This window comes from Exophiala viscosa (assembly GCF_022695815.1).
Source record: "Exophiala viscosa unplaced genomic scaffold EDD37scaffold_4, whole genome shotgun sequence".
Taxonomy (NCBI): domain Eukaryota; kingdom Fungi; phylum Ascomycota; class Eurotiomycetes; order Chaetothyriales; family Herpotrichiellaceae; genus Exophiala; species Exophiala viscosa.
In genome coordinates, this window is record NW_026944356.1 from 2,112,240 (window position 1) to 2,140,148 (window position 27,909).

General features: G+C 51.0%; 11 protein-coding genes across 11 annotated transcripts; 3 read left to right on the forward strand and 8 right to left on the reverse strand.

Moving 5' to 3' along the window:
* The first annotated feature begins 486 nt into the window (after window positions 1–486).
* Window positions 487–2,735, forward strand: EDD37DRAFT_387820 (uncharacterized protein). The gene is made up of 5 exons (XM_062812198.1): window positions 487–655; window positions 711–916; window positions 963–1,095; window positions 1,146–1,197; window positions 1,247–2,735. Exons 1-5 carry the CDS (start codon window positions 628–630, stop codon window positions 2,634–2,636), a joined length of 1,809 nt encoding a protein of 602 aa, XP_062671340.1. The 5' UTR covers window positions 487–627; the 3' UTR covers window positions 2,637–2,735.
* Window positions 2,736–3,156: 421 nt separating this feature from the next.
* EDD37DRAFT_387832 (uncharacterized protein) lies at window positions 3,157–6,113 on the reverse strand. The gene has a single exon (XM_062812199.1). The coding sequence runs from the start codon at window positions 5,752–5,754 to the stop codon at window positions 3,421–3,423; it is 2,334 nt and encodes a 777-aa protein (XP_062671341.1). The 5' UTR covers window positions 5,755–6,113; the 3' UTR covers window positions 3,157–3,420.
* Window positions 6,114–8,289: 2,176 nt separating this feature from the next.
* Window positions 8,290–10,143, reverse strand: EDD37DRAFT_649778 (uncharacterized protein; the record flags this gene model as incomplete). Its single annotated transcript, XM_062818170.1, has 3 exons — window positions 8,290–9,660; window positions 9,715–9,814; window positions 9,878–10,143. The coding sequence occupies 3 exons, from the start codon at window positions 10,141–10,143 to the stop codon at window positions 8,290–8,292; spliced, it is 1,737 nt and encodes a 578-aa protein (XP_062671342.1).
* A 589-nt stretch (window positions 10,144–10,732) lies between these two features.
* EDD37DRAFT_680714 (adaptin N terminal region-domain-containing protein) lies at window positions 10,733–13,613 on the reverse strand (the record flags this gene model as incomplete). The annotated part of the gene is made up of 5 exons (XM_062819730.1): window positions 10,733–11,965; window positions 12,014–13,220; window positions 13,275–13,406; window positions 13,459–13,479; window positions 13,537–13,613. 5 exons carry the CDS (start codon window positions 13,611–13,613, stop codon window positions 11,159–11,161), a joined length of 2,244 nt encoding a protein of 747 aa, XP_062671343.1. The 3' UTR covers window positions 10,733–11,158.
* An 801-nt stretch (window positions 13,614–14,414) lies between these two features.
* EDD37DRAFT_388886 (uncharacterized protein) lies at window positions 14,415–15,729 on the reverse strand. The gene has a single exon (XM_062812202.1). The coding sequence runs from the start codon at window positions 15,487–15,489 to the stop codon at window positions 14,638–14,640; it is 852 nt and encodes a 283-aa protein (XP_062671344.1). The 5' UTR covers window positions 15,490–15,729; the 3' UTR covers window positions 14,415–14,637.
* EDD37DRAFT_388925 (uncharacterized protein) lies at window positions 15,686–17,062 on the reverse strand. The gene is made up of 2 exons (XM_062812203.1): window positions 15,830–17,062; window positions 15,686–15,743 (listed from the first exon to the last, which is right to left on the reverse strand). The coding sequence occupies exon 1, from the start codon at window positions 16,677–16,679 to the stop codon at window positions 15,969–15,971; it is 711 nt and encodes a 236-aa protein (XP_062671345.1). The 5' UTR covers window positions 16,680–17,062; the 3' UTR covers window positions 15,686–15,743; window positions 15,830–15,968.
* Window positions 17,063–17,332: 270 nt separating this feature from the next.
* EDD37DRAFT_649782 (uncharacterized protein) lies at window positions 17,333–17,926 on the reverse strand (the record flags this gene model as incomplete). The annotated part of the gene is made up of 2 exons (XM_062818171.1): window positions 17,333–17,811; window positions 17,860–17,926. 2 exons carry the CDS (start codon window positions 17,924–17,926, stop codon window positions 17,333–17,335), a joined length of 546 nt encoding a protein of 181 aa, XP_062671346.1.
* Window positions 17,927–18,255: 329 nt separating this feature from the next.
* On the forward strand, window positions 18,256–19,756 carry EDD37DRAFT_387991 (actin-like protein). The gene is made up of 2 exons (XM_062812201.1): window positions 18,256–19,482; window positions 19,535–19,756. The coding sequence occupies exons 1-2, from the start codon at window positions 18,397–18,399 to the stop codon at window positions 19,595–19,597; spliced, it is 1,149 nt and encodes a 382-aa protein (XP_062671347.1). The 5' UTR covers window positions 18,256–18,396; the 3' UTR covers window positions 19,598–19,756.
* Window positions 19,757–20,671: 915 nt separating this feature from the next.
* Window positions 20,672–21,836, forward strand: EDD37DRAFT_629625 (uncharacterized protein). The gene has a single exon (XM_062816535.1). The coding sequence runs from the start codon at window positions 20,924–20,926 to the stop codon at window positions 21,467–21,469; it is 546 nt and encodes a 181-aa protein (XP_062671348.1). The 5' UTR covers window positions 20,672–20,923; the 3' UTR covers window positions 21,470–21,836.
* Window positions 21,836–23,773, reverse strand: EDD37DRAFT_665513 (Adaptor complexes medium subunit family-domain-containing protein; the record flags this gene model as incomplete). Its single annotated transcript, XM_062819251.1, has 3 exons — window positions 23,563–23,773; window positions 23,091–23,510; window positions 21,836–23,039 (listed from the first exon to the last, which is right to left on the reverse strand). Exons 1-3 carry the CDS (start codon window positions 23,604–23,606, stop codon window positions 21,836–21,838), a joined length of 1,668 nt encoding a protein of 555 aa, XP_062671349.1. The 5' UTR covers window positions 23,607–23,773.
* Window positions 23,774–27,624, reverse strand: EDD37DRAFT_577621 (adenosinetriphosphatase). The gene is made up of 2 exons (XM_062814404.1): window positions 24,204–27,624; window positions 23,774–24,151 (listed from the first exon to the last, which is right to left on the reverse strand). Exons 1-2 carry the CDS (start codon window positions 27,450–27,452, stop codon window positions 24,029–24,031), a joined length of 3,372 nt encoding a protein of 1,123 aa, XP_062671350.1. The 5' UTR covers window positions 27,453–27,624; the 3' UTR covers window positions 23,774–24,028.
* Window positions 27,625–27,909: the final 285 nt, after the last annotated feature.

Here is a 27,909-nt window from a genome sequence, read left to right on the forward strand (position 1 = left end):
GTGATTGATATCAGCCTTGGACGTATGGATTGCCGCCGTGCCCCATACTTGCCCATCTGCCCATCGAGCGGAGCTGTAAGTTCCAGTGATTATCCGCAGCGTGGCTTAAGCTCCAACATAATTTTACGATAACGATAAGACACTACGGCTAAACTGTTTAGGGCAATAAGTTAGTGACTGCCTCACGGAACCCGCGTGAACCCCTCACTGCCGCCTGCTTGTCGAGTCCGTCCGTACAACTGTAAACTCACTTCTGTCTCAAACCAGATGCTTTCACTGAACTGCCTTCTTTGTGGTGTCAACTACCTTGACCTGGGTCCAGTCCTTTCTTGTCTGGATACATGAACCTACACCGTTCTTGACCCTGCCTCTTCCGTCTTCCGACCTCTTGACTCCTCGTATCATCCGCCGCGCTGCCCTGCGGTATCAGCCTCATCGTTTCAACCCTTCCGGTTGCCTGCCTGCAGACGGCAACCTCACTTTGACCTCACTTTTCATTACTGGACTCGGCCCTTTCTCACTTCGCTACTTCCATCGCTATCTATCCTCCATCCGCTCTTGTATCCTGTCCTGATCCCTGCACTTTGTTGGAAGGCTTCATTGTATTGTCTGAAACATCAGCACATCATGGATTCCCTCGTCCTCGAGCCTCAAGGTATGACCACAAGGCCCTACCCAACCTAAATGCAATCAATACTGAATGCTCATAGTGACTCTGACCCTCCGCAATCTTGATAACGTCGATCCTATTCCCGAGCGACACATCGTCCTGAAATCTCCCAAGTGGAGCGTCAAGATCGGTCGGGGTACCCAGAGCGGAGACGAACAACTACGTCCCTCTGCAAGCAATGCCTGGTTCAATTCAAGAGTGATGTCAAGAAGCCATGCTATGATCTATGCAGACCCAGAAAACAAGGTATGATGTCCGCTCGCGGCTTGGATACTGGAGCTGACAGTATTAGACCGTCCACATCCAAGATATCGGCTCGATGCACGGTACACACTTTGCAGGCAGAACTCTGAAAATGAATGCCCCTGAACCACTATTCGTGCGCGATGTTGTCACACTGGGGGCCAATGTAACGAGGGGTAGCAGTGAGTACAATGGCCAACAACCTTCCAATCCCCATGCTGACATCTCGCAGACTACTTCACGGCACTGAACCTCATGGCCGATTGGACCTGGTCAGACATCTTGTAAGATCTCCTGAATCAACTTCCCTTTGTGCCCTGCTAATTTTCCAAGGACTCCTGCAATCGACACTGCTGCTGGACCTTCCAAATCTATCTACCACAACACATTCTCTGCAGATTACAGCGAAGACGGCTTTGAGCAAGATCCGGAGTCGGATGTGGATTTCTACGAGGAAGAAGATTACGACACGAATGCCCATGTACAGAGCAATGCGCACCAAGACCCTGACGTTGACCAGGAGCGATACTTGGCAGAAACACACGTCGAGGAAGTCGAAGAACGCGAATACGTCCAACTCGATGACGATGACGATGACGACGAAGCCGAAGAAGACGACGACGAGGTCGAAGTCGTGCAGGACTCTCTTCGTGAGCCAAGTGTCGAAGTGATATATCCACCACGTACCTTTACCGTCCCTGAATCCGATGACTCCGACGCACCCAGCTATGTCTCCAGCAGAGAAGAGTCGGTTGCTGAAAGCCCTACGTCCAGCCAGGTCGATATCGACGAGGGATACGAGGTCAAACAACACGAATTGCCATTTGGGTTATTTGACGATGGTAAGGGACTTCAGGCTTCTGGTATTGCAAAAGATACTGCAAATGGTCCCGGCGAAGCAAAAAATATTATCTCAGATAACGAGCAATCGGCCGGTGACGTGCAACAGCAAGCCGACGCACACGCGGTACGAGCACCAAGTCCCTCTGATGCGGCGATGGTGAAGCCTACAGCCGAACAATCCCAAGCCCTGGCTGCTCCTCCCTTCATTCAAGACACGAACCATCACGGTGATACTGCACATGCTGACACGGCTGTCGGATTTGCACGGTCTGAATCAGCCTGGGCCGGCCACAACTCCGTCCTGTATGACAACCTGTCGAGCGTCTATCAGGCCCAAGGTCCATCATCTGCAGCTGTTACACACTCCTTCGCAGCATTAACCTATGATTCACCATATTTGGGCAACGAGCATCCTTGGAGTGAGGCTGAATCGTACTATGGCCTGAATCTGCCTCCTCTCCAGCCATTTGCGCAGGCTGTCAATCCGGCATCTATCAACAACACTTCCGAGTCCAGTGCGAGGCCACTCAAGCGAAAGGCAGAACTTATCACGTCAGATGCTTCTTCATGGGATGGGTCTCGGTCCCCTGAGCTTTCCTCCAAGCAGCTCGAAGCTTTGGATGTGACGCAGGAACCGCTCTCAGAGGCTGATAACCAAGACGTCCACAGTCCACTCTTGGAGCCAGATGTACCTATGCAGTCTACAGAGGTTGCAATGCCGCCACGCAAGAAAGCGAAGAAGAGCAAGCAACGATCCTCGGAGCACCGGGACAACACTGGTGGTGGCTTCCTCAAGATTGCTGCTGCCACACTTGCAGGCATGGCAATTGGCACTGTTGGTACGATCATCGGTCTTGCTTCTTTGCCCCCTATTGCATAGTCAGCACATTACCATTCCAACATATCTGTTAAAGTTTTCCAGCTTTATGAAGCCGCCTTGGCTATGGCTGTCTTCAGGAAAGGGCAAAGATGCATGACTTCCGTGGGTTTATGATTGAATGATGGGGATGACGGGTGGATGCAATCGGGTTTACAGTATTCGCTGACTATTCGAGAAGGCGCATACAGTTTCATGGTATGGTGGTTTTGCACAAGGAATCAGTATGGGGAGTCTCTTACTGCACACCGAGGGGTGAGACCATGAACTGTTTTTTCTTCACAAGGCCAAGAGACGCAGTGGACGGGACTGGGGACTTTTCAATGGTCTCAGATTGTTCAAATTCTCGTTGGCAAAGCTGCCAATGTCTTCAAGTTGTCTGCTTTTCCTTTCTTTAATACAAATGACAGCTGAGTCATGGAACACTCCCAAGATCAGTCAAGCTAAATCCTGATTTCCCCTCCCTGTTTTGGTCCTTACCAAGTACGATTCTTGAGCACCAATAGTCGAGTTGCATGTCATATATACGCAACTCGTCTCATAGGAGATGTCGAAGCCATCTAACAGAGGGCCACAAGTTCCACTCATGACGTTCCCTCTCTGACGAGTCTTCCCCAGCAGGTGATCTGCAGATCGGCGACCTCGGAACCCGACGTGGTTGTGTCCACGAAGTCCTGAAAATCCAATATAATGGACGTGATGGGCAGGAGTTCCAATTCATTACTCGCAACTTCCACTGTGAATGCTGAAGTAATGATGGTGCAAGAAGCCAGCCGATAACCTATGCTCATCCCACCGCGGCCGATGTCAACTCTTCCGATCTGACCTCTACAGTCTTGGTCTCAAAGTTGACGACATCAAACCCTTTTCCGTACCATTCGTCCCAATTCCAGTCCGAGCTGCGGTGATTCTCTTGACCAAACGCTCTAATCATCTCTTCACCTTGCTTCTCGGCTTCAGGTCCGTCCAGGAGTTTCTGTGCTGCCGTTCTCTGCTTGCTTGTCGCGCCTTGACCCCAAATAGTCTTCTCAGCAGGATCGATGAACGTGCCGATGTACCGGAAAGTCAAACTAATCCTTTCTCCATCGAATGCTAGTTCGGCAGGGTCCTTTTCAAAAGCAGGTCGCTTGTCTGCTCGAATGGAATGCAGCCAGTGCTGATTCGTCTCCTGGCCTAGGATGAAGAGTGAGTTGTGCGGAAGGTGTATGCGTTGTGAAGGTCTTGTCTCGTTGGCGTCAGCTTCACTGGCTGCAGCTGACGTGGCTGATTTTTTCATCCTAAGAATCATTGTTCTCTGAGCACCTAGACTCAGGTTCACAATACTGGAGCCACGAACAATGTCCAGTGTCTTGTCGGAGTGTTCTGAGATGTTGTCCTCGCTGCTGCGATACATTTGGACCAGGGCGTGGTTCAGTCGATGGCCCACTGCTCTTTCGGCAGCTTCTCGTAGCATGCCCACGATAGAGTCGAATGGAAGCAACTCGGGAGACTCATCAGCCGGATGTCTGTAGATAGGTACCTGGGAGTCGGCCTTGGAGATGTCGCCTTGAACTGCCACTAAGCGTGGCACTTCACCAGACTTGTGGAACATTTTCTGCCATTTGATGGATTTTTTGCAAGAGTGAAAAGCCCTCTCGGCGTCACTTGCGTCGAGCAGCTTCAGGTACACATGAGAATTCCCCTGCCCAATCTCGTCGTTGGGCCCAAGAACATTCAGACCGACTTTCTTGTTCTTCTTGGGTGCCTTTCGCTGTCTTTGCACGTTTGTGGCTAGGTCAGCTCCTGCAGATGATTGCCCGTCTTCAGAAACTATGTCATTCGAAGCGGAGGCATCCTCGACTACTGGCATCTGCGTCATTGCTTTGATTGTGCCAGTAGTGGCAGAACGAGTCGAGGTTTCGAAAGGAGGCCGGCGTTGTCGGGCTGTGGGGCTGTTCTGCTTCCGTTTTGACTGCTCTGGGTTGTTATGATCCGAGCTACGGCGCGAGGATGGCTTGTGGGGTAATTTGGAAATGCGATCTTCCCCCAGAGGTTCAAGGTCGCTAGTTGACCTCTTTCGAGAAGTACTGCGATCGTCCAAAGTGGTTTCGGTTGACTTTGCCGATGAGTCACTAGTCGTCTTCGAATCCTCCCGATTGACAGTAGCTCCACCGCTTTTCGACGGGTTCCGGCCTTTTGCAAGATCCGCGGCACCAGAGTCTCCGTTATCTAGCTTGGATACCCAGTCATGAACACGGTTTCTAGAGGTATGTGATTTCGACCTGCTGGTGGGTGTTGGTAGGCTCACTTCAAACTTCGTGGTAAAATCCTCCTCACGAATGACATCACCCAGTAGACCGGCAAGATCATCTCGAAGTTCCTGAGAGTCGATGCCCTTCGCACCCATATCGTCGGCCATTTGACGCACGGCCTCGACATGACACGATGCATCATTATACCCAAGACAATCCTCGATGATAGTGACCTGTAGGCCATGACAGACCGCGTCAAGAACAGTAGCGTAGACCGCAATGTTCGATAATGAGCCGCAGATGTAGAGTTCGGTGATGAGTCTTGTCCTGAGGTGCATGAGCAGAGAGGTGTCGACAAAAGCTGAGTAGTGTGATTTGAGCATGACCAGATCCCGTTGTGAATCCATGGCGGCATTTATGGCGTCTGGATATTCAATGCCAACCGAACCTGGTATACAGCATCTGTACCTAGTCGTGGTCAAGACCGGAGCAAGGAATGCTTCACGATCATGCATGACATCGGGCTCTTTCGACGGAGCTAGGGGATCTTCGGAGGGTGAGCGTGTGTTATCAGGGTCACCAAGACACTGATTCTCTTCGTATTCACCGTTCTGCTCTTTGAGGTTGTGTTTGAGTAGGATTGAATGGGAGCCCGTGACAGGAGAGATATCAGACCGCGGCTGCTTGTATTCTGTTCCGACCCAGATGACTTCTCCCTTCTCACGAAAGTCTGCGACGAGCGGGATCAAGTTTGGCAGGAACGGGAGAACATTGGCCACGGGCATCTTCCCATCGAGGCTGACAAAATCATTCTGCAAGTCGAGCAGGATCAATGCCTGCTTGGTTTTGACAGGCGGGCCTGTGGGCAGTGAGTCGATGGGGAATAACATTCTTGGATGGGGTGACAGCTGGTCGCATGCTTTGGTCGAGTGATGCTGAAGGCGGACAAGAGGAGTCGCGACATTGCTGGCGATATACCTCCCTCACAACGAAATGATGTATTTCTTTGTCCGGACGTACTCTTGTCCCGAAGAGGAAGGTCAAAACATGGGGTGGCTTGAACTCGATACACTCGGCCAAGGCCGCAGGCAATAAAGGTTGGATATCGATAAGGTCGGAAGTTCTCGAAGTGGATGTGTTGGAGCCTTGAGGAGGAGTCAGCAGAGGAGAACGTGGGCCTTGGGGGTCGTCGCAGACTATTCCTGCGAGAGCGGAGATAGAGTGGTCGAACAGCAGTTGAGTGTGGAGTGCGTGTGTTCTGGACTTGTCGGTGGATTTGCGGGAAGATGAAGAGATTGGGCGGTAGGTGGTGATGAACAAAGCGTGGGAGGGGTGAATTGTCAGGACTGTTGGCAAACGTAGTGAGGTGGCCGTGGGGGCGACGTTGGCAGCGAAGGGTACGTATCGGTTGGGTAAAAAGTTGGGAGGTGAACAATGTAGTATGTGTGGCTTATCGTAGCGGTGTCCTTCCGGTGAGGGAGACTTCAAAGAACATGTGTTGGTGTATAGGCGTTGAGATCAGACGGAAATAGGCAGACTGATGAACTCAATTGCTGAACGGGATGAGCATATGGCGGGGCAGCCTGGCGGGTACTGGATATCGGAAGACTATCTCGAGATCGTTTCTCGAGAGGGGAAAGAAGTGCTCAAACAGTCAAAGGAAGTTCCCAATGATACACAGGAATGGGGATGGGAAGATTTTGCTCCTACGAAACCAGGAGTGTGTAGATTCGAACATGATGTGACACGGTGAGAGAGGTTACGGATTAGGGATTGGAAAAGCGATGCTGAATAACGGCGTCTAGTCAAGCGAGGAGCAGGGATGATGTTGATGGCAACGGCCGGACTGCATGACTGCATGGCAAACAGGGAAACAGGCAGTAAACTGAGTCGAAAGGTTCGATGCAGCTGCAAGGATCCCTGGACAGAACGAGACATATCATAGTCATTGGCTAGATTGTAGCTGCGATGAAGCTGATGGTGCCTTAGTGGTGAGATTGGGAAGAAAAACAACGCATGTACATGGTACACGTCGTTGATCGTCCGATCTAGAAAATGATAGCTTACAATTGCCGTAACATGAAAGAAGTTAACAAAGCATCGCCATCAATATACTGGTGGTATGATCACTGACAGGTATGTCATTTCTATACGAGTTGCATTAGTCCCTAAACAATCAAGCTCCTCGGTTCCCACGTCCCTAAAGGGGCCACCCGGGGAACTTGAATGTACGGGCATTATTGTAAGTAGCTCCGCACGGGGTACGGAGTCCTCGTTCCTGTACTTGGGTTTGCCATGGAGCACCCCGCCGGCAACCGCTTATTGAAACTCTCATATAACTAACCACCTTGAAGTGATCATCCAGCAGATCCTGCTGCCCATTGTCCTTCGTCTTGAGAATGCTAGGCACATCCTTTCCTGAAATGCAACCATACTCATACTCCACGAGAGATCTTAACCTCGTGATCTTCTTCCGCATACTGACCCCCCCGGCACTATGGCTGACTTGCATAGCCGTCGCTGCAGATCAATACTTCATCTCCTCAGCGCCCATGTTCCGATGCGATGATCACCACCAACATGCAAATCAATGCCTTTCTCCACGGTCCACCTACGAGAGATGAACGGTGCCTCTCCATCTCTCGGAGTGTTCCACCATGTCATATCGGCAGTCCCCATTCCAAGATGTCATTCTTGCAGGGACAATGGCACATTTGTCCACGAATTTGTTTTGGTGGTGTTGGCAAAGCAGAATGCTATTCCAGTATCATCGATTATCGGAGAGTAGGAAGCATCGAGCATGATGCCGAAGTGGACAGGCGATTGGCGTATGCCAACATGATAGAACAAGACCTGCTCAATCAAGGTCACTGTCCTTGTCATCGTTGTCGTCCTCGTCCATCCCCATTGCCGTATCCATCAATTCCTTCACTTTGGCCTTGATCTCTTCCACCTTGTTTTCCTTGACGAGACAAGTGTGGTCGTCGATCTCCTCAATAATGTAGGCATTGTTGGACTCCCTGTCGATCTTGCGTACCATGGCCATTTGAGGCGGGTCGCATTGGAGAAGTGCCCCCTTGAGGGCTTTAGGCATGATGTTTTCCGAGATGTGCGCAGAGCCCAACTAAGAACAATACCACTATCAGATGCACTAGTTCTCGACGGACTTGACAAGAAGCTCGGCAGCAGATCCAGTCCTTGTATCTTAACAGAATGTCGCAATCATGATAGTTCGGTGAACGACGATGCCAGCGAAATATTTGTCCCCGGCTTGGCGATTATGTAAGACTTTGGCTTCGTTTCACGGTTTCACCGGGACCTCCAACATCTGGATTTTCGACCTTTGGGAAGCCTGCTTGATCATTTTATTTGTTTGGTCAAATTGTAACTGCTCGCAGCGAACGAACGAAACCAAAAATGCAAAACTATGGATCATCAAGACCAGTATCTCTTAGTAGAAACCACCAAAGCTCCATCTCGGGGTCAATCTCCTTGGCCCTTCTGGTCGACTCTCCAGCATCAGAGTCTGCACGCTCCGCATCTTCTTTGGCCCATTCTTCCTGCAACTTTCTGGCCAACTCTTCGTCTGTAAGCGCGTCTCCTGAAGTGGACTCATCATGGGGGGGAGCTTCCTCTGCGTAGCTCGTAGTCTTGTGAACATATGTAGGATCATTGGGTCTCCAGACAATATCCTCCTCCATTCCAGTATCTTTCGCGCTCCTGACAGACTCTCGAACATTGAAGTCAGTATCTTTTGCATCGTTGACAGTCTCTGGAACAGTCGCAGGATCATTACATCTCCGTACATACTCCCGCCACACGGTGTTACCAAGGGTGGCCACAGGGTCGTCTTCTGTCTCTCCGCTAGTAAGTGGGAAATCGACGAGGGGGTCTGTCTCTAGGCCATCCGTTGCGAGCTCATCTGTTTCAAGCTCATCCGTATAAGACACTCGCTCCTCCTTGACTGTCACCTTGTTCCTTTCACGTAGAGCTGGTTGACGCCGTAGCTGCGGCAGGTCCATCTGGGGGGAAGGAGACAATGGGCGAGGCTGCCATTGAGGGTGCAATAGGTCAGGCTCAGCAGGCCGCCCCTTGGGCTGAGGAGGCACTAGGCTGAGCTGGGGAGGCAATAGGCCAAGCTGGGGGGCCAACAGGCTAGGATGAAGAGGTTGTATTGCTTGTGTCGCCGGAAGGGTGTCCTCAAATGCCTCACATCTCTCATCCTTCTGCTCAACATCTTCGTCCATTGGCTGCGCACGTCTGTGGATCTGTTGTTCCTCGAGCAACTTCTTCCGCGTGAGCTTGAACTCTGCTTTGAAGGCAGGCGACCTCCCAATCCACTTGTTCAACCACTTGTGCTTGGGCAGGAGTACGCTCGAATTGAAGAATATATCCGTCATGAATTGAGTTCGAAGTGTGTTGAAGTATTCGACTTTGGACTGTTGCTCGAAGAGGATCTCTAGAAATCTTTCAATGCTGGCGCGTGCCTCTTTGTGATATGGTGACAGCTCGTCGTCGGTCAGGATCATGACCTTGGTTGGTAAGATTTCCTCTACCGTTTGTTGAGATTTGCGCAATAGATCATGGTCGTGTTGCTTCCTTGACTTCACATGCGCTGCGAGGATTAATACCTCAAGGGCTCCCTCCAAGTCGTCTGGCCAGAGTTGGTCTCTCCATCGACTCAGGAGTGGGTAGTCGTAGGTGTACAGCCACAGTAGATAGAGGTTGAAGCGCTCGGTGGTGAGCTGAATATCGGAGATTTTCAAGTTGCTTTGGGAGTAATTGTCATCATCTTTCTGGGAGGTAATGTCAGTCAGTTGCGTATACGAGTCTCGGCAACGCGTAGTTACTGACCATGAACAAATACCACGACCTGTCACATACAATGTCTCGGTGGACTTCCTATGTCTGACCCTAGCATTCAATGGTAAGGTCGAAGTCCTCGCCCGCCTGCACATGCAGTCTATGAATGGTCAGTGCGGCCTCTTGCTGGTATCACGATCTTGCACCTACAGGAAAATTTGGCGTAGGAGCTCTTCTCCAATACCGATCTGGTCCACGAGCTGCCGCACACGCCTAATAATTGCGGGATCCACTTCCGAGCTTGAGTCTGGCCAGATATCAAGGATTGTATCCGAGGACGACGGCTCCGACTCCGGCGGACTTTCGATCTGTGGGATGCCGCCTCGGTTCCCAACATCTTCGACGTGCTCGGCTTCACCAGGGATGTCTCGGATAGGCTGTTCACCCTCCCTGGTCGTATCGGAGGCAGATGCCATTCTGGAGAGTATCGAACCAGGGCAGGAAAACAGTCTGGAGTATCTCTGGGCAGTTTGGGGAACTGTGGGGAAGAAAGAGCAACTGAATAAGTTGACGACGGTTCGGTAGCTATACCACCAAGGAGGAAGACTGCAATCAGCGCGTGGGAGATTTAGTTGTACAAAGACAACCAGCTTGGAAGGAGGGGAAAAGTCAGATCAAAGTGATCTAGCTGCGAGATGGATCAGATACTGAGGGGTAAGAATGTCAACATATATGGCAGTGTAACAGATGGGTCGGGTATGCAAATGTGATTTGGTAAACGAATGATTCGATATGAGCATGAGCAAGTCGTGAGGATATTGTCAGAAAATCTGCGGAAGGGAAAGGTCAGCCGTGGACTGGGAAGGTAATGGCGGTCTATCAAGCAGTCACTGGCGACTGCCTGCGCGGGAAGCGACATTGAGCCGTGGTAAATGTTCCTTTCAGTCACTCCTGCCGATGACAGTACAGAAGCTCGTCTGCTGACATCCAGGAAAGATTCCACCCTCACAAAGGCAACTGGAAGCTGGAGAAAAGGCCCCCTTAGCAGTGGTTCAATATCGCTATCAACAGGGGTAGACACACACATGAACAGTAGTTTACATCGTCTTCTACCATATGCACATTGAATGTATACCCAGGACCAGCGGGCTGGGTGCGCACATGGATTAATCACAATATCCAAACAGAACGCTGTATCTTCATCTGAGCCGACGAGTGGATACGGCTAGTATTCCACAATTTGGCAAGCCGCGCGAGCGACTTGCAGACATGACGGAGGGTCGACTCTTGATATGAATGTCCTGCATCTGCGGCGCAGACAGCGAGCGAGGCTTTGTCCGGAATGCTGCTCATGTTCTTGATGAAGACGGATGTCTTTTGGCCATTCGGTGCAATATAAATGTGCGATGGCTTCTTACGTCGAACGTCTGCGCATGTCCATACATATGACGGCGATTCACAGCCGTACTGGCAGCTTTCTTTTCGGACCGACTAGAATAGTGACAGCAAGTCCTCATTCGTCTTCTTTCCGCCCGCCTTTTGGAGTTGCTCGCCTGGGGGCGGGGGTTGAGAGTTTGACAGATCCATGGACGCAAAGCCGTTCATGATATCACTGTCTGACATGGCGGCAAAACCGGCAGTATTAGGCATGGTGGAGGATCCTCCGTTGCCGAAAACCCCGAGCAGATCATCCATATTGTTGGCAGGCGCTTGGCCAACGGCTGGTGAATCAACTCGCTGCGGCGTCCCAGCAAGGCCTTCGAGTCCGGAAAGACCATTCGTCGGCTTCTCGGATACCGATGCAGGAGCAGACCCATCAAAGTCTATATCCAGCAGATTTTCCACGTTATTCTGTGCCTCTGGAAGCGTGCCCTCCACGGCAGCTGCAGCGGCTGCCGCTGCCAGAGGATTTTCTCTTGAATTTTGCACTTGTTCATCGATGGCTGCCTGTTGGACAGCATCGGCTCCGAAGCGGCCTTGGCCGACAAACTGTTCTGGCGGTTTGTGATACACCGAGGCGAGCGTCGAGAGCTCTGCGAGCAGTCTGTCAAGCAATGCTGGCGGTAACGATTGGATGGTTGTTGTGATTGGGGACTTTTCAGAGAGAACAATGTTTTTCGGGGCGTTTTGATCGGTTGTGTTCGAGAGAAGTCGCCAGTAGACGTATGCTCGATCGCGAATGTCTGGATTGTCGGACTCCGCAGTTGCAGCATGGAGGACCTTCTGCACAAGACCTTGGGCAGCCTGCGGCCGTTTCAAGAACAGCTTGACGACTGCTGTTAAGATTTGGAGCTGGGTCTAATTCTGGTCAATTTCACATTGAGTGAGCGGGGGACCCTGACGTACCTGTGTGAACTCTTCAGCAAAGCCATCCACAAAACCACCCAGAATATCACCAGCATTGCTGATCTTTTCAGCATACTCGCCCACGATCCATATCAATGAGCCTCTCGCGTTGGGTTCGTCCAATTCGTCTATGCACTTGCACAGTGTGGGGATGATGCCTTCATATCCAGGATACTTTCTGAAGATATCTTTGATGACAACGATGACTTCTTGCACGACATAGTTGACCTTGGTGTTGATCAGGTCCAAGAGCGTGTTCACGCATCTCTCACTGGCACTCTCGATCTTGATAGCGACCTGGCCGATCGCTTTGACTGCTCTGCGCACAAAGTCCATGTCCACTTCCAAGGCGTATTCTTTCAATTCAGCTAGCAACTGGTCCACATTCCCCTCGTTTGCAATGCGCACCATGATATCAAGTTTCTGGAATTTGAGGTACGGAGGATCATTGTATTTGCAGAAGAAGACTCTGATTTCTTTGCTGAGAATGTCTGGCTGTTTTTGGAGTAAAAGGTCGATATTGCGCAGTGCCACGTATTGCACTTCAGGAGCCGAAGCAACCAGTGTGACGAGGGGAGGAGCCGTTTTCTTCAGGTACGACTTCTGAGTTTCCACAGGAAGATGTTGCATATGCAGAAAGACCGCCTTGACCGCGGATAAGACAACGCTGGAGTTAACGTGCTGAAATTGAGGAGCTACTCTTTCACAGATGTGTTCGGCTTCTTTTAGGTCGTGGGCCTTATAGTCCGCAAGTGTACTGAGGATCGTCACTCTTCCCCATTCAGTGCATTCGTTGAGTGCCATCAACAGCTTCTTCAGGGTATTTGGCGTAATCTGCAGGGCATTGGTTTCGGGCGCGGATTCTTTGATCTCAGCCAGTGCTTGTACGGAGTTGGCGACCACCATCGGATTTGGATCCCCAATCATCTCCTGCAATCGTTCGAGGAAGCCATTTTCGAGACACATGGCAGGGTTGAGGTCGAATAGCTTTGCAACACATATCGCAGCAGTCTTCCGCACGTACGGTGATTCGTCGCTCAGAGTCTTCCTCAGAGGTTCTTCCATATAGTCAATCATCTTGTCCACTCTTATGCAACCCATTGTTCGTATTGCCAAGGCACGGATGAGCGGATTTGGGTCTTCGGAATCTTGTACGAACGTGTTGACGGCGAGGATACAGAGATCGGGATGTGATTTTGCGTAATTCCTGGCAAGCTTGGTCAGTATCGTTACTTCGTCCCATATCGAGGTATAGACGCACATGAGGTATAGATACACCAGCTTCTTCTGGTCAAGGTCTGCGGTCGCAATGTTCTTGAGGACGTCTGGAAATAGGGCCGACACATCTTTGCCTAATGTCATTGCCATGATCGTTTTCTGAATCGCTTCTTTGCTGCATGATATGTTAGTCAAGGCGCAAGACATTAGTGCACTGCATCGCTCACCGTTCATAGGCATACTGTGATCTGGACCGAATTCAGTCAGCATACTTCGTTCTGCGCAGGCTGCAAAACAAGACATACACAAGTCCGGCCCTCAGCTCAAATGTTTCGCCCTTCTTAGGGGGCGCGAAGGCGTTCCTCATCCTGTTCATCGCCATCTTGCTGGCGTCGAAGGACCGGCTTTCGTTGTTTCACTCGTCAGAATGTCGTGACGGTCTCCGGAGTAGAGGGGCTATCGTTCCATGGCAGGTGCTGTTCAATTCGAAAGGTATTTACAGATCGTGATCGACGCTGCGAGGGTGGAGAGGGTTGTCGGATCAATACAAGTGGACAGACTGTGTATTTCAGTGCAAACTCGCAATAGACACGCCGTCGACACTACTCGCCTTCCTGTCAACCTGCAAGCAACGCCGAACGGAAAGTTGTCACGTTAGTGGCCTGCTGGCTCCGGCCGGACTTACTTATTGCCGCCCTAACATGGTCAGGTCCATGGAGCGGACCCCTTTTCATTTGGTAAGTGGTGGGCGCCAGTACTTTAAAGGATTTACATTCATTCTGGAGTTCGCTGCAATAGTGACGTTACAGACTATGGTGTTTCTTAAGACAAGTGCGCCCGCTAGCCCAGTTATAAATCCTTGTTCTGAGCATGCCCGGAATCATAGGTTACCTCATCCATGAAGACCCAGGAACCAATCTCAACATATCCAACAGATATTCGATCCGCAGTCTTACAAGCACTCCTTCCCTTATCTATGAGATTGGATGAACCAGACACTTGCAGACCCGTATATCTCCCCTACCACATACGTGGGATGCTTCGTCGCCAGGGTGGATGGTTTTGACTTTGCACCCGTCGAGACTGTGTCGAATGATGACGGGAAATAACCCTTAGTCAACGTGAGGCCATAGCTTTGTGCCCCTTTCGCGCTTACCACCTCACATGATTCCGCTCCAGGTTCGTTGTATTTTCATAGAACTGTTTGCACATGTTTGGGCAGGTTCTGGAGTCCAGGAGGAGTTCACCACATCGTGAGAGACTTTGCGCGTCTTCAGAGGCATGATCTCACGCCGGTCCTGTGGGCGTTCCCATCCAGGTCGCCCCTGTGTAACGACAAAGGGAGTGGTCAAGTGAAGACACGATTGCCGGTCAAGTGCTTCAGTTTCTTCAAAATGAGCTTATACTCATACGGGAGAGAAAGTGCCAGAGGCCTCCATTGCTTCCATCTGTTCCCTTGATCTCAGCCTCTCTTGTCTTCTTCTATTCAACTTTTCGAACCACGGCTGTTCATGTGCTCGAGCAACCCTAAGTAACGCCGCAGTGAGAGCTTGTTCATCATCTTCCTTGGACAGCGCGGCCTCGACGAATGCGTCATCCTCAATTAGATCTCGCAGGACCAGCTCATGTTGTTCGAGAGAATCGTGTGTTGTAATCTCTCCCAGGTAGGGACTGTCAAACATGACTTCGTGGTATGCATAATCGAAATGCAAGGTGACCTTCAAATTAGGTTTACGGGTACTGAGTCGTACGATCGGAGTGGCTAGAGCAATAGCGTCGGTCAGTCTCTCGTAGCTGTCTGGTGGCCGCATGTGTGCCTGGACGACAAGCTCCTGAAAATTGGAAAGTGCTACGCCGACGTGCTCAATTCCTGCCCGCCAATGATACCGATTGTCGTCCTGAATATGAACCCATAAGACAAGGCGCCGGATCTTGTGGTTAATAGAGGGCACAGGGCCTCCTGGACAGGTTAGGTCATCCAGTCCATTTATGCCATCTCCGAGATGTATGGTAGTGGACGACAGTAGGATATTGATCGCTTCATGGAAGATTTGTTTGCAGGTCAACAGTGGACGAAAGATGTCTTGCCATGTCTTGTCCAAACGACGATGACCACGGGAGGACTCGCACGCTTGGCAACCCAACTGATAGACCCTCAGCGCTTTGGGTGTCGGTACAACATGTTGATTTCCGAATGCCAACTCCCAGATGTGATTGCGGATCTCGCTCGGCAGTGCTAGAAGATGTAATGTCGACATTTGCTCCCTCAGATCGTGGGCGATTGTTAACGCCTCCGTGTTGCCGATGATAGCAATCAGCCGAACTGGCTGACTTCTGCCTCGTGCACGAGAAACGAATGTTGGTCGCCGCCGACGTGTCTAGAGATAGTAAAGATAGTGTTTGCAGGAAAAGAAGTTGCGACCGGATCCAAACAAATGCAAGTCGGTCGAGGTTGATGTTCAATATCTTGTAAATCATCTGCGTTCCGGGAATGGAGGATGTTTGTTCCGGTCTACACCCTCCTGGTCAAAGTCCATTTATCAAGGCAGCATCGCAACGACAAAATCTAGGTACATTGGAATCGGAGAAAACACTAACCCGGGAGCTAAGAGTACCTTCGCAGGTGGACTATTGTGACAATAAGACGAGCCCAGGCTTCACTACATGAGGGTTTCGACCTTGTAGAGCACCAGGATAATACGGACAAGGGATCCGGCTCCATAGGTAATTTCAAACATCAACAATTGCCTCTACCACTGCTGCTGGGAGTCTCTTCAGGAGCAGTCTGAGCACTCTCGCCAGGAATACGAGTATCGCGCCCGTTGACACCACGAAAGTGGACAGGAACTCCAAAGGCATCGAGCTTTTTGGGCTGTCCATGCTGCACACCCCATGTCTCTCCACGTTTGGGCTTTGTAAGAAGGATATCCGAGGGCGTTAAGAACGGCCTATCCATGTCTGACCCAGATCGCACGGCGCCTGCATCATCACGCTCTGATCGGAGCTTCCCAGCGCGAGGGTCAAATCCCCAGAACATACCGCTAGTGTAATAATCTCGGGTTCTCTTCTCCTCCGCCTGCTGTGACTTCTTGTCGTTTCGGTACTTCTCTGCTTGCTCATTGCTCGCTCTTCGTTGTTCCTGCCTAGCCTTTTCGTCGCCTTCTCGTTGCGATTTTCGTGCCCAAGTCTCAGACTCCTTGAATACTTTCTCTCTTGATCGCTTGCGTTTGTCAAAGCTGTCAAGAGTCGACTCTTTCATGCCTGTTGTCTTCTTCTTGTTGCTCGAGAAAATATGGTCTAGGAGGCGCTTGGACCTGGACTTGGAATGAGATGGCGCCATCTCGTTGGTAGGATCTGGCTCAGAGGCTTCATTAGGTGACATGGATGCAGGGACTGTGGGTGACTGGATGGCAATGGCGTTGTCGCCGGAGGTGGCGTCGTTGAACATGTTTCAGACAGGATTTTCTTCCGATGGCGTACGCTTGAAATGAAACGCTTGAGGTGTTAAGGAGTTGGACCGGAAGGCGCGTTGCTCGCACTTTCGATGCAAAGTCAATACGCAATGGATGAATGGTGCGAGTGCTAAGACAATAAGAATGGGAGCGACCAAAGATTCGATGAAGGTGAACAATATGTCGTGGGCAGCCATGGTGTCACTGGCTGACGTTTGAGGTGCGGTGACAACCCGAAGCAACCTCTTTCATCTGAACTTCCTGACAGCGCCTTCCGATTAAATCAACACTGCCTCAGCTTCGTTTTGAGCGTCCGGACACCTTTCCTCGCAGCGACGCTGATTTACGCCACTACCCTACGATACCGCTTCGAGCCCTTGGATTTTCCAGGTCTTTCCATTTTCGGGCCCTGTTGATTGAGATCAGTGCATAATTTGAGGCCTCTTCAGGCCTTTACATCGGGCCTCATGTAGTGAAGACCGGCGACAGCTGAAGATCAAATGGTGAATTGACTGCGGCTAACCTTCGAAGGGTGACACATGTAGACGGGTTGTCGAATGTTGAAACACCTTATCGAAATGCGACCTCGGTTTGCGTTCATTCTGCGTCTTATGAAATCTCACTTCAACCAAATGTTCTTGTTTCATCCTCATCGCCTGTTATCGTCCATGCCGGGAGGAGCGCCCATACTGTACCCAGGCGGCGGTCCTTGACCTGGGGTAGGAGTAGCGCCAGGCGCCGGACTAGGAACCCCTGGTAGACCTAGCGGAGGTTGTTGACCCAGAGGAGGAAAGCCACCGGCGGCTCCTGGAGGTGGGATCTGAAAGTTCGGAGGGAATCCGCCAGGAGGCGGGAATGGAAGACCAGCTGGTAGGTTCGGAGGAGGAACGCCGTTTGGAGGAAAAGGAGGGAAGGGCATGCCACGACCACCAGGAGGAGGAATCATCCCTCCGGGCCCTGGCGCTGCACCGGCGGGCATACCGAAGGGTGGCGGCGGCATTCCTGGAAAGCCTGGCGGTGGAGCGCCGAATCCAGCAGCTGCCTGCAGCATGGGATTTGCTTGTCCTTCTGCGGCATATGAAGAAGTAATGGAGTCGATGACCGATTGTGCTTTTTCATGTCCGATTTCTGTAGCAGGTCAGCGAGCTGTAACCATAAGGCGAGATCTTGACCCACGCTGGTAATAATCCGTCACGTTCCTGAGATGATTTCTGCCAGTATTGTGCGCCTTTCGGACCGACATCGAGTCGTGCGTAAGGTAGACATCACAGTAGTCGCAGAAGAGTGCTGCGCTAGTTAGCTATATGCAACGAAAGGGTCGTGAGACTACTTATATTTCGGCATTGTGAGGATAACGACCTGCTCGAGGCTTTGACCGGTACGCTTCCTGGTACGATGTTTGGGAAGTTGTGGTGATGAAGGTGTGCGTCTATAGTTGTTGAGAAATATTGACAAGAGACAGTCGAACAAACTAATATCTAGGCGGTGGCAGAATTCTGCGGGTAGCCCCAAAGAGCGCGTTCCAATTTGGGGTTCAACGCGCAGTGAGGTGCGCTCTTCCCGCAACTCCTGGAAATGTGTATGCACGAATACAACTCGCCCACTTATGGCTGCGCACTTTGATACAGCATGTTGATCTTATGTCTGAGCGTCTACATGATGACCTGATGCTCATTTCAACATCCAGTTCGCCTTCGAAACGTTGCGGTGACCATGGCCGGTGAAGGTAGCCTCCACAATGCCCCGATCGTCCTAGACAACGGCAGCGGTACAATCCGTGCTGGCTACGCGGGAAACGACCTACCAGCTGCATATTTTCCCTCATGGGTTGGACGACCCAAGCATGTTCGTGCGCTTGCCGGAGCGCTGGAAGGAGACGTGTTTATTGGAGCTAAAGCACAAGAGTTGAGAGGCCTCCTCAAGATCCGGTATCCTCTCGAACACGGAATTGTTACGGATTGGGACGATATGGAAAAGATATGGAGATATGTCTTCGAACAAGAGCTGAAGGTCTTAAGTGAAGAGCATCCTGTTCTTCTGACCGAGCCTCCGCTGAACCCAAGACAAAACCGGGAGACCGCCGCAGAGATACTGTTCGAGCAGTTCAACGTGCCTGCGATATACATGTCAATTCAGGCAGTCCTGAGTCTGTATGCGAGTGGTCGAACCACCGGTATCGTGCTCGACTGTGGAGACGGTGTCAGTCACGCAGTGCCAGTATACGAGGGATTCGCAATCCCCAGCAGCATACGCAGGATCGATGTGGCCGGGAGAGATGTCACTGAACACATGCAGCTTCTGCTGCGCAAGAACGGTCATGTTTTTCATACCAGTGCAGAAAAGGAAATTGTCAGATTGATGAAAGAAAAGACGGCATATGTTGCGCTCGATCCTCGAAAAGAAGAGAAGGACTGGTCGCAAGGACTGTGGAAGAACGAGAAAAGGGACATTGAATATGTGCTGCCCGATGGCCAGAAGATCAAGCTTGGAGCAGAGCGATTTCGAGCACCAGAAATCTTATTTGAACCAGACCTGATTGGGCTCGAATATCCTGGCGTGCACCAAATGGTGGTGGACGCCATCAACAGGACCGACATGGACCTTCGAAAGAATCTGTTTGGGAATGTTGTTCTAAGTGGTGGCACGACATTGTGCAAAGGGTTTCCAGATCGACTCCTCTATGAGATGCAAAGACTGGCAGTCAAGGATATGCGCATCAAAATATTCGCACCACCTGAACGAAAGTATAGTACCTGGATTGGAGGAAGCATCCTAGCAGGACTGAGCACTTTCAGAAAGGTAAGTTACACGCACATATCGCGACATATCCGAACATGCTGACAAGAACCAGATGTGGGTCAGTATCGACGACTGGCATGAGAATCCAGACATTATACATACGAAGTTTACCTAGTCTCGGACACATGATTGAGGTTCAATTACGAGTCGAAACGATATGATCGTACTCGCGGCGCTCAGACCGCCACTCAAGAGGAAGTTTCCCGGTGGTAGATCCAGCGTTGACTAAACGACGCGACAGCAAGCCGGTCCTTTGTTGAGTTCTATCCAATGATACCCCGGAATCCAGCGAGACGGGAGCCGTCGACACTGTATCACCTGATCAATACTACCTTTGCGCTGTCTTCCCAGATTGTGGAGACGAAAGGAAATCCGGGGGATTGACCAGCCAGCAGGGCTAGCCCCATCCAACAATGCAATCGAGCCAGCCGGTTCAGGAAAGGAGACGCGCACCGTGCCCTGATCTCCTGGACCTTGGAAATGTCAGCGATATCTTGGTATGTTTCCAATACTGGTCCGGAATGTGTTGGCTCCATCTCAGACAGCCCCCAACACGTGTTCGCAGGACTTGGAACGAAAGCGCAACGACCAGCAGCCCAAGAGACACTCGCTGGGAGCACAAGTCTCGAGATAGAATGAACGTGAAGGAAGGACTGGAAACGAGGGAAGGGGTGCTTATGTTTCTATTACCCCCAGGAAACCACGTTCTCCGCTCCAGGCCAAAATCGATTACCCCATAGTTTGCTCGGAAAGACGCGCGTGGCACCGCAAGGCTCGGCATGACTAAAACATTGCCTCAAAGTCCATTTTATGACAGCTGGATCTTGCCCACTCTTACCAATCACGTCTTTCGCCTCTTCAGGTTTTTCCTCCGTGGTACATCCACACGAGAGAAAAAAGACTTTGTGGCTCATACAATTTACAAGGCTGATGCGTGTACCTGACCATCTGTCTCAGCAACCACGCGAAAAATCTGGGGGAGAGCCACTTGTCACTGTCACGAAATGACGCCAACCTTGTTCCTCCTGTCCTCATCTTCGTGACCTGAAAATTTGCATTCGCCATTTCGCACTTTGCAGTTAACGGCATCTGGAGCACATACTCGACGTTTCTATCGAGTAATCAAACCTCCCTTGCAGTCAAGTCGTGGTCATGGCTCGTCACCTTGTTTCCTTTGCGTGTTTGTGCCTGAAAATTTGCAATTCCCCTTTTTTCTGTCGTTTGTCAATATATAACCATGGCCGTCCGCTTGAGTACTCGTGACAGACCCTTTTGAACCATCATAACATCCTGAAAAGCAGCTATAAATAACTTGCATACGCCACACACTCGCCACACATACTATACCATCTGCCTTCTAAACTACATTCGGCCATCAACACATCAACCAATCACAAATAGTCAAGCAGTGCTTGCACACCATCTTCTCATATCAACCAGCATGTCCGTATCAGGAGCGTCACAAACATCATCCAAGCGCTACTCAATAGTCGAGCCACATCCATCAGTCCCCTCAACACACTACCTGACAACGGGCCGTGGCGGCGCCGGCAATGTCACTCGAGCACCCACGATCGTGACAGCAGGCAGCGACGCTTCAGGTCCCGCAGCACGCACATTACTCTGCTCTGTCACCGCACCGCGCAAGACCTTCACCGCTGGCCGCGGCGGGGCAGGCAACGTCTACCCATCCAGTGAGCGCGCCATCTTCTCTTTCGACGAGGAACTCGAGGCGCAGCTCGCCCAGGAACGCCACGCCGCGCCCGTGTACCATGTCGGTCGGGGCGGTGCGGGCAACAAAGCACCAGCGTCCTCGTCATCATCAAACAACAACAGACTGTGGCTCGACGTAAACACCAGCGGTGCTGGTAGACGGCGAAGCAGCGACCAGAGCTTCGCGAGCACCAGTTCCGCTGAGAGTGGGGCCGACGTCTTCAATCGCAACATCAAGAAGAGCATCAAAAAGGTGATGGGTGTCGGATACTAGACGGCTGGTTAACACCGTCGTTTTCTGACGGTTCTACGAATCGTTTGCTTTTTGGCGTGGCGTTTTGGATGGACTTAATCATTTAGCATGGCAAGGAACAGGATCAAGCATTACGCATTGGGAAATGGGGTTAGGGATGCAAACAAATGCTCCCTGGGATCTGTGAGGGTGCATCCGCGACCTGGTCATGGTACGCTTCGGACATAGCATGGCACAAGCGGGCATCACATTAGCATAGCATTTGGGATGACACGGTACTCATCGGATCCCATTTCAACGAAGTTACGACGCACAAAACAAAGTGCATACGCATCAGCGACTTTAATATCATCTCAATGATCCAAATGACTTTTGAAACTTTCGATATCATTCAACCCTTCGCTCGACTCCTTGCCTACTCACTGTAAGGTACTTCACTCCCTTGTACGGCTTAACCCCATCACCTAGACCTTTGGACTTTTTCACGTCAATCATCAAGCTATCCACTTTGACGCCGCTCGGTAACCAACCCTTGACGTTGAAGGATACGGATATCGAACGAGGCATGAGTGCTTTACTTGCTTGCACCTTCCTGTTTATGACATCGCTGCCATTCGTCGTAGAGCCGAGTTTCTCTATCTCATTCGCAACGTTGTCTTCATTGTAGTATCCGGCAATGCTGTTTGACTTGCCAACCTCGGCGGCTTGCAGCTCATCGTCCACCACACTGTCAGCGTTCAAGGGCCCCACGACTGATCCAGTCAAAGTGGCAATCCCGTTCACGGATGCACCGTCCTTGGTTGAGACCTTCCATTCAACGACCTTGTCAAATGCGTTGAAGGTCGCTTCACCTCGGGACGCCCTCAGCTCGGTCACATTGCGCACGTCCGCTGGGAAGGGGATCGTGACCATGACCGCTTCCAGCGACGGAGCGCTTGAACTGCCGCTGTTGTTGCCAAAGGACAAGGAGCCAATAGGCCCAGAACCCGTGCGAGTCGTGTTTGGCTTCGCACTTGAAGCCACACCAGGGAAATTGTTGTTCAGCGTCAAACGAGCTTCGAAGTCAGAAGATGAACTGCCTGTACCGGTGCGTAAATCTGCATTCGCGGGGAGAAAGAGTCGATCAATATTGCTAGGAGGCTCATCACTGTTGAGACTGGAAGGCATCAGGTCGGTTTCGTATCCAGCAAGCATAAATCGACCGTCCGGAGGGATGAATGAGAGCTCCCCAGGATGCTCTTTCCACCGTGCCAGTCGCACACAAGGATGGAACACGGGTATTTGCATTGTCCGGGCAATACCTGCAGACTTCGCATTGCTGGTTCCTCCCGGGGCAGACAGGTTCAGAAGCAGGTCCGGTACTCCGGAGATCTTGGCTGTGAAAGCTACCGACCCGTGCGCACGAGCTGAAATGGGTCGGCCCGAAGGTGCGAAAACGACAGACAGTGTTTCGACAATGTCAACATAGAGCTCGTTCGAGGTATGTCGAACTTTAGATTTGCGCCACGGGATTGCAGGTCCACTGGCTTGCGTTGGGCCCGCCCGTAGACTTGAACCAAAACTGCTGGACGGCGCAAGAGCCTGAGAAGACCTTCACAACGTCAGTACAGCTAACACGCTTCCTGTCGCGATGCAAGCATACCCAGGCAGTCCGACATGAGTGAGAAACTTTCCCAACCCAGACGATACTTCCACGGACTCTCGCAGAGCATTCGGTTCCGTATTGCATATTATGCCACCATCGCATACTTCGCCCAGTATTTGTGCCACGATCTCATAGTTCTCCTCAATCTTGGTGGTTAACAAGGGGCTCCCAAGAAAGTCCTCGAAGATATCGACCAGCCGGTGCAGGAAGTCGAGGATCGCAAGTGACTGAGCATCTTTGGCCGCAACCGCGATGATCAAGAGGGACGAATGGGATATTGAGTAGACAGTGACGGGCGGTGCAACATCTGCGAGTTGTAAGACCGCGGGCCGAGGAGATGGCCGACTCGTGTAACTGGCAATGAGCACCTGGGCGGAGGGAGGTCGCCCGGTGTAGATGTGCTCTAACACAGGGTTACTGTGCCTTGTCAGCGAGAGTAAGGAGCTTTCAACACAGTAACAGTGCTTACCGATGGTCGTCAAAGATGTATAGAGCGTCAATGCTCACACTCATGGTGAGATGGTCGATCCATTGAGTCGCAGAGAGGCGGAGGGACAATGTCGTTGACAGGCAGTTATCTTATCTACACGTGACGGCACATGATTGCTGCTTTAGTGTTTATTAGTGTGGCTGTGAGGCTGCTAAAGGTCATCTTCCGCAGCGTTTGCTCCTTTTAGCTGAATCTCTTTAACTATTTCTACAAGTCTAAAAGTCGCTCTTGCAATGTCCCTACTTCCCATAGTCATGATAAGCCTCATCCACAGTTCGTGATGCGAAGCTCTATCATATCCCTGCGTTGTTTCCGCCAGCGAACGGCCACAACAACGGCTTATTCCATAAACATGCAGAGACACCTTCCAAATTCCAAACATGACAATCGTGAAAGTCACTCGGTCGCGCGTGCGGATGGTTTGTGTCTCTATAACAATGCATTCTCATCTCTTCTTGCCCTTGGATCGACTTGCTGGTGCTGTGGATGACACGCTCTGAGCTCGCGACGTGGCAGGCGAAGTATTCTTGCTACCTCGACCAGACTTGACTGCTTTGACTTGTTTGTTCTGCATGATTAGTTAGTAAAGGCTCATTTCTGGCACAAGTGACCAAACATACCACAATGCCATTCTTCGCTTTCTTCTTCGCTGGCGGTGCTTCGCTGTCATTGTCTTCGTCATCGTCCTCATCTCGGTCTCGCCCTCGTCCTTTTCCAGGACCATGACCATTAGTCATTTTCTCATCCAATTCTCCGAACTCGCGTAGGACTGTGTTGAGCAACGTCGTGCATCTTCGACCAATTTCCACAGGGGTTCTGCTGAGAAAGAACCAATCAAAGCGGAACAGAGGTGATTCTCGAATTTCATCGCGGATCTTCTCATACAAGCCTTCGCCATCAACACCATGTTTATCCAGCATGACCAGCAGGAAGCGGTCTTCTTCCTCAGTATACACTTTCTTGTTTGTCGTAGAAACAGTGTAATTAATCTTTAGCTGTTGCAATGGTACTCTGTACATCTCCATCTTCTTCCGAAGCAGTTTCCGCTGCAGATTCGTCTTGCGCAATTTCTCTTCGCCAGCTCGGATGGCCTTGATGTGCTTGTCGTACTCCGTAATCTCAGGATAGCGTTTCCAGAAGGCTTTGGCATATTGTTCGATCTCGTCAGGCTCTTTGCTATCGACTTCGGTGGCAATGCCTTCATAATTTGTTCGGCCGAACTTGGCAGAGCCGTTGATAAACTGTTGGAAATCGCGTCGATTCCAACTACCAAATCCGTGTTCTTGCATCTCGGTTTTGCGCTGCTTTTCCTCCTCAGTGAGAGGCTCGGCGTTGTCGATTTCATCTTGGCCCAATCGTTGGTCGGCTTCTCGATCACTGAGATCCTCTTCAGTACCTTCAGCAAGGGGCACTTTGTACCCAATCTCCTTGTGATAATAGGCAGTCTCTTTCTCCTGTAACTCTTGAAGGCCGGGAGGGAAAAACTGCCAATCGTGCACGTTGACTTGCTTAGGAGCTCGAGGGACTTTGGGCTTCGTCTCGGCGGGTTTTGTTCCGGAAGACAGCGCTTGCCTATAGTATTTATCCATCGAGTATTCCTGCACCTTTCGCTCACGTTTGGTCGGATTGATCCAGTTGACGCCAATATTCTTCTTGCGATTTGTGAAATCTTCACCATTCCACTCATACGCACTTTCCGAGGAGAACTTCTGCAGGTCGTCGATACCAAGCTTCTCGTACTTCGCACTCAACTGAGCGGTCCGAGCCTCACCACGCCGAAGAATCTCGTCAATATCATCGAGATCACCAATCGCGCCCTTCGTCTCGAATACCTTCTCGGCACCATGTTGGATCATGTTAAGTAGATCGTCTTTCGAGGCTGCCTGCTTCACTTGCTGCTGAGCACGACCTTGTTGGATGACCAGTTGATCCAGGCGCAACTTTTGTGCAGCTCTTTCCAGCACTTTTTCTTCGATAGCATTTTCGGTGACAAAACGAAACACTTTGACTTGTTTGGTCTGACCAATACGATGTGCTCGATCCATGGCTTGCAGATCTGCTTGAGGATTCCAGTCGCTGTCGAAGAGGACCACGATATTAGCAGACGTCAAATTGATGCCCAAACCACCTGCACGTGTGGTGAGCAGAAACACAAATTTCTCGGAATCAGGTTTGTTGTAATCATCGATGGCGGCAATGCGATCTTCATGAGCAGTACCACCGTCAATGCGGCAATACTGGTGGCCTCTGAAGACGCAGTAATCCTCCAGGATGTCCAGGACTCTGCTCATCTGAGAGAAGATGAGCACTCGACTTCCCTCTGCCTTCATGCGCGTCAAAATCTTGTCCAGAACAAGCATCTTCCCAGAATTGAATATCAAGTGCTCGTCGGTAGTGTATGGTGGACCAGGTTCAGCGCCCTCGAATAAGTATGGATGATTGCAGCACTTTCGCAGCTGCATAACAATGTTTAAAAGTCTCGTCTTGGATTCTCGCTTGCCTCCAGCACCGTTGACTGCGTCGATATCTTTTTCCAAGATTTTCTGGTACCATCTGACTTGCATTTCAGACATACCGACGTACAGATTCAGCTCTTGCTTCGGCAGCAAGCTCTTCTCGACGTCGTTCTTCACCCGTCGGAGCAGAAACGGCCTCAGTACACGGTGGAGTTGTTGGACGACAGTATCCTGATCCTCGCTCTGGCTCGAGAACCACGAATCGAACGCCTCAGAATCTCCAAATACGTCAGGAAGAAGGAAGTTGAGGAGAGCCCAAAGTTCGTGGAGGTTGTTCTGTAATGGTGTGCCGGTGATCAGGAGTCTGTTTCGAGAACTGAACATACGGATGATTTGCGCAAGGGACGATTCTTCATTTTTGATGCGGTGTGCTTCGTCGATGATGATATATTCCCAAGCAAATTTCTTCAGGTGAGATTTCTCTCGTAGAATCATCTCATAACTTGTAATGCAAACGTCAAACTTCTCGTCGACCAGTCGCTCATTTATCAGGGCCTGACGGTCTTCTTTGGCACCCTGTAGGACCAGGACATCAACCTCAGGCGTCCATTTCTTGAACTCCCTGGCCCAATTGTCGAGAGTTGACTTTGGAACCGTGATGAGGTGTGGTCCCTTGATACCGCAGACGTGGCGAAGGTATCCAAGGAAAGAGATGGTTTGGAGAGTTTTGCCGAGCCCCATCTCGTCAGCCAGGATACCTGAAATACCGTTCTCATGAAGAGAAACGAGCCAGTTAAGGCCAGCGACCTGATAATCACGCATTTCACCGTTCTGTATGTACGACGGCGACTCGCGGAAGATTGTTTGCGACGCTGCACCACGCTTCTCGTCACGTAATAGCTCCGCATCTTCTTCTTGTTCGGTTTTTCGCTTGTTCCCAGCAGCTGCGCCGCCTTTGCGGGAGACCACCTTCTTGGCTTGGGCCTCTTCCTCAGCGTTTTGACGGTCGATTTCTGTCATGATCTCTCTGATTTTCGGATTAGGGTTGGTGTCGATGAAGTGGCGGAACAAGTCTGTCAGGCCCAGCAGGTATTTAAACCGCCGGATAGTATCGTCTTCTTTCGACTCGTCCAGCTGTCCATGCTTCTTGCCCAGTAAGCTCTTTCGCAATTGAAAGGCCTCGGTCCGCTTCTTTCGTCCATCAGGTGCGGGAGCATCTCCGGCTATGCTGCTAGCTGTAGTGTTTGGGTTCGTGTCTGAGTCCTCGGTGTAATCTGGTGTATCGTCGACATATCGATTGAGGTGACCAAATGATGGTCTACGTGGATGAATAATGTCACTGGTATCCGCCATTGGCGTGTCTGCTATCGAAGAGGTTTCGGAGTCTGGCTGTTGCAACTTGGAAGGAGCCATGATGCGCAAATGGCCGACACGGCCCTGATGGTTGAATAGTTCGTTCAATGGGCCGGAACGCGACTTTTCGGATTGACTGAGATGTCGAATAATCAGTTCCCGAGTCAGACCTACGCGATCAAGGACGCGCCTGATAGCGAGAGGATCGGTAAGGTGCGACAAGACAGAATTGAAGGCGAATGAGAAGGTTATGATGAGGAGGCAGTGGGAAGGAGGATAATGTATCGCGCAGCAGGATACCATTATCTCATTGGTCGGTCCTACACGCGGTCCAAAAAATGAGCTCGGCCAACTTACCAGAACCATCACTGCCTTTGTGTGGTGAAGCGGAAGAACAACCGGTGAAAACCACGTGATGAGGCACACCAGCGAGCCTGTTGTCTGAGAGGAGTACAACGACGATATAATTCATGATCTAGCATGCTCATGACAGCGGGTGCCTTGCTTCCAACGTAGA

Bases quoted from the DNA above. Each gene is read 5' to 3' on its own strand.
- EDD37DRAFT_387820 (XM_062812198.1), top strand. From the start codon at position 628: ATGGATTCCCTCGTCCTCGAGCCTCAAG. The intron at 656-710 runs GTATGACCACAA...GAATGCTCATAG, and splicing joins CCTCGTCCTCGAGCCTCAAG to TGACTCTGACCCTCCGCAAT. The intron at 1,198-1,246 runs GTAAGATCTCCT...TAATTTTCCAAG, and splicing joins TGGACCTGGTCAGACATCTT to GACTCCTGCAATCGACACTG.
- EDD37DRAFT_387832 (XM_062812199.1), bottom strand. From the start codon at position 5,754: ATGTTATTCCCCATCGACTCACTGCCCACAGGCCCGCCTGTCAAAACC.
- EDD37DRAFT_387991 (XM_062812201.1), top strand. From the start codon at position 18,397: ATGGCCGGTGAAGGTAGCCTCCACAATGCCCCGATCGTCCTAGACAAC. The intron at 19,483-19,534 runs GTAAGTTACACG...GACAAGAACCAG, and splicing joins GACTGAGCACTTTCAGAAAG to ATGTGGGTCAGTATCGACGA.
- EDD37DRAFT_577621 (XM_062814404.1), bottom strand. From the start codon at position 27,452: ATGGCTCCTTCCAAGTTGCAACAGCCAGACTCCGAAACCTCTTCGATA. The intron at 24,152-24,203 runs GTATGTTTGGTC...CTAATCATGCAG, and splicing joins AAGCGAAGAATGGCATTGTG to AACAAACAAGTCAAAGCAGT.
- EDD37DRAFT_388886 (XM_062812202.1), bottom strand. From the start codon at position 15,489: ATGTCGACATTACATCTTCTAGCACTGCCGAGCGAGATCCGCAATCAC.
- EDD37DRAFT_629625 (XM_062816535.1), top strand. From the start codon at position 20,924: ATGTCCGTATCAGGAGCGTCACAAACATCATCCAAGCGCTACTCAATA.
- EDD37DRAFT_388925 (XM_062812203.1), bottom strand. From the start codon at position 16,679: ATGTTCAACGACGCCACCTCCGGCGACAACGCCATTGCCATCCAGTCA.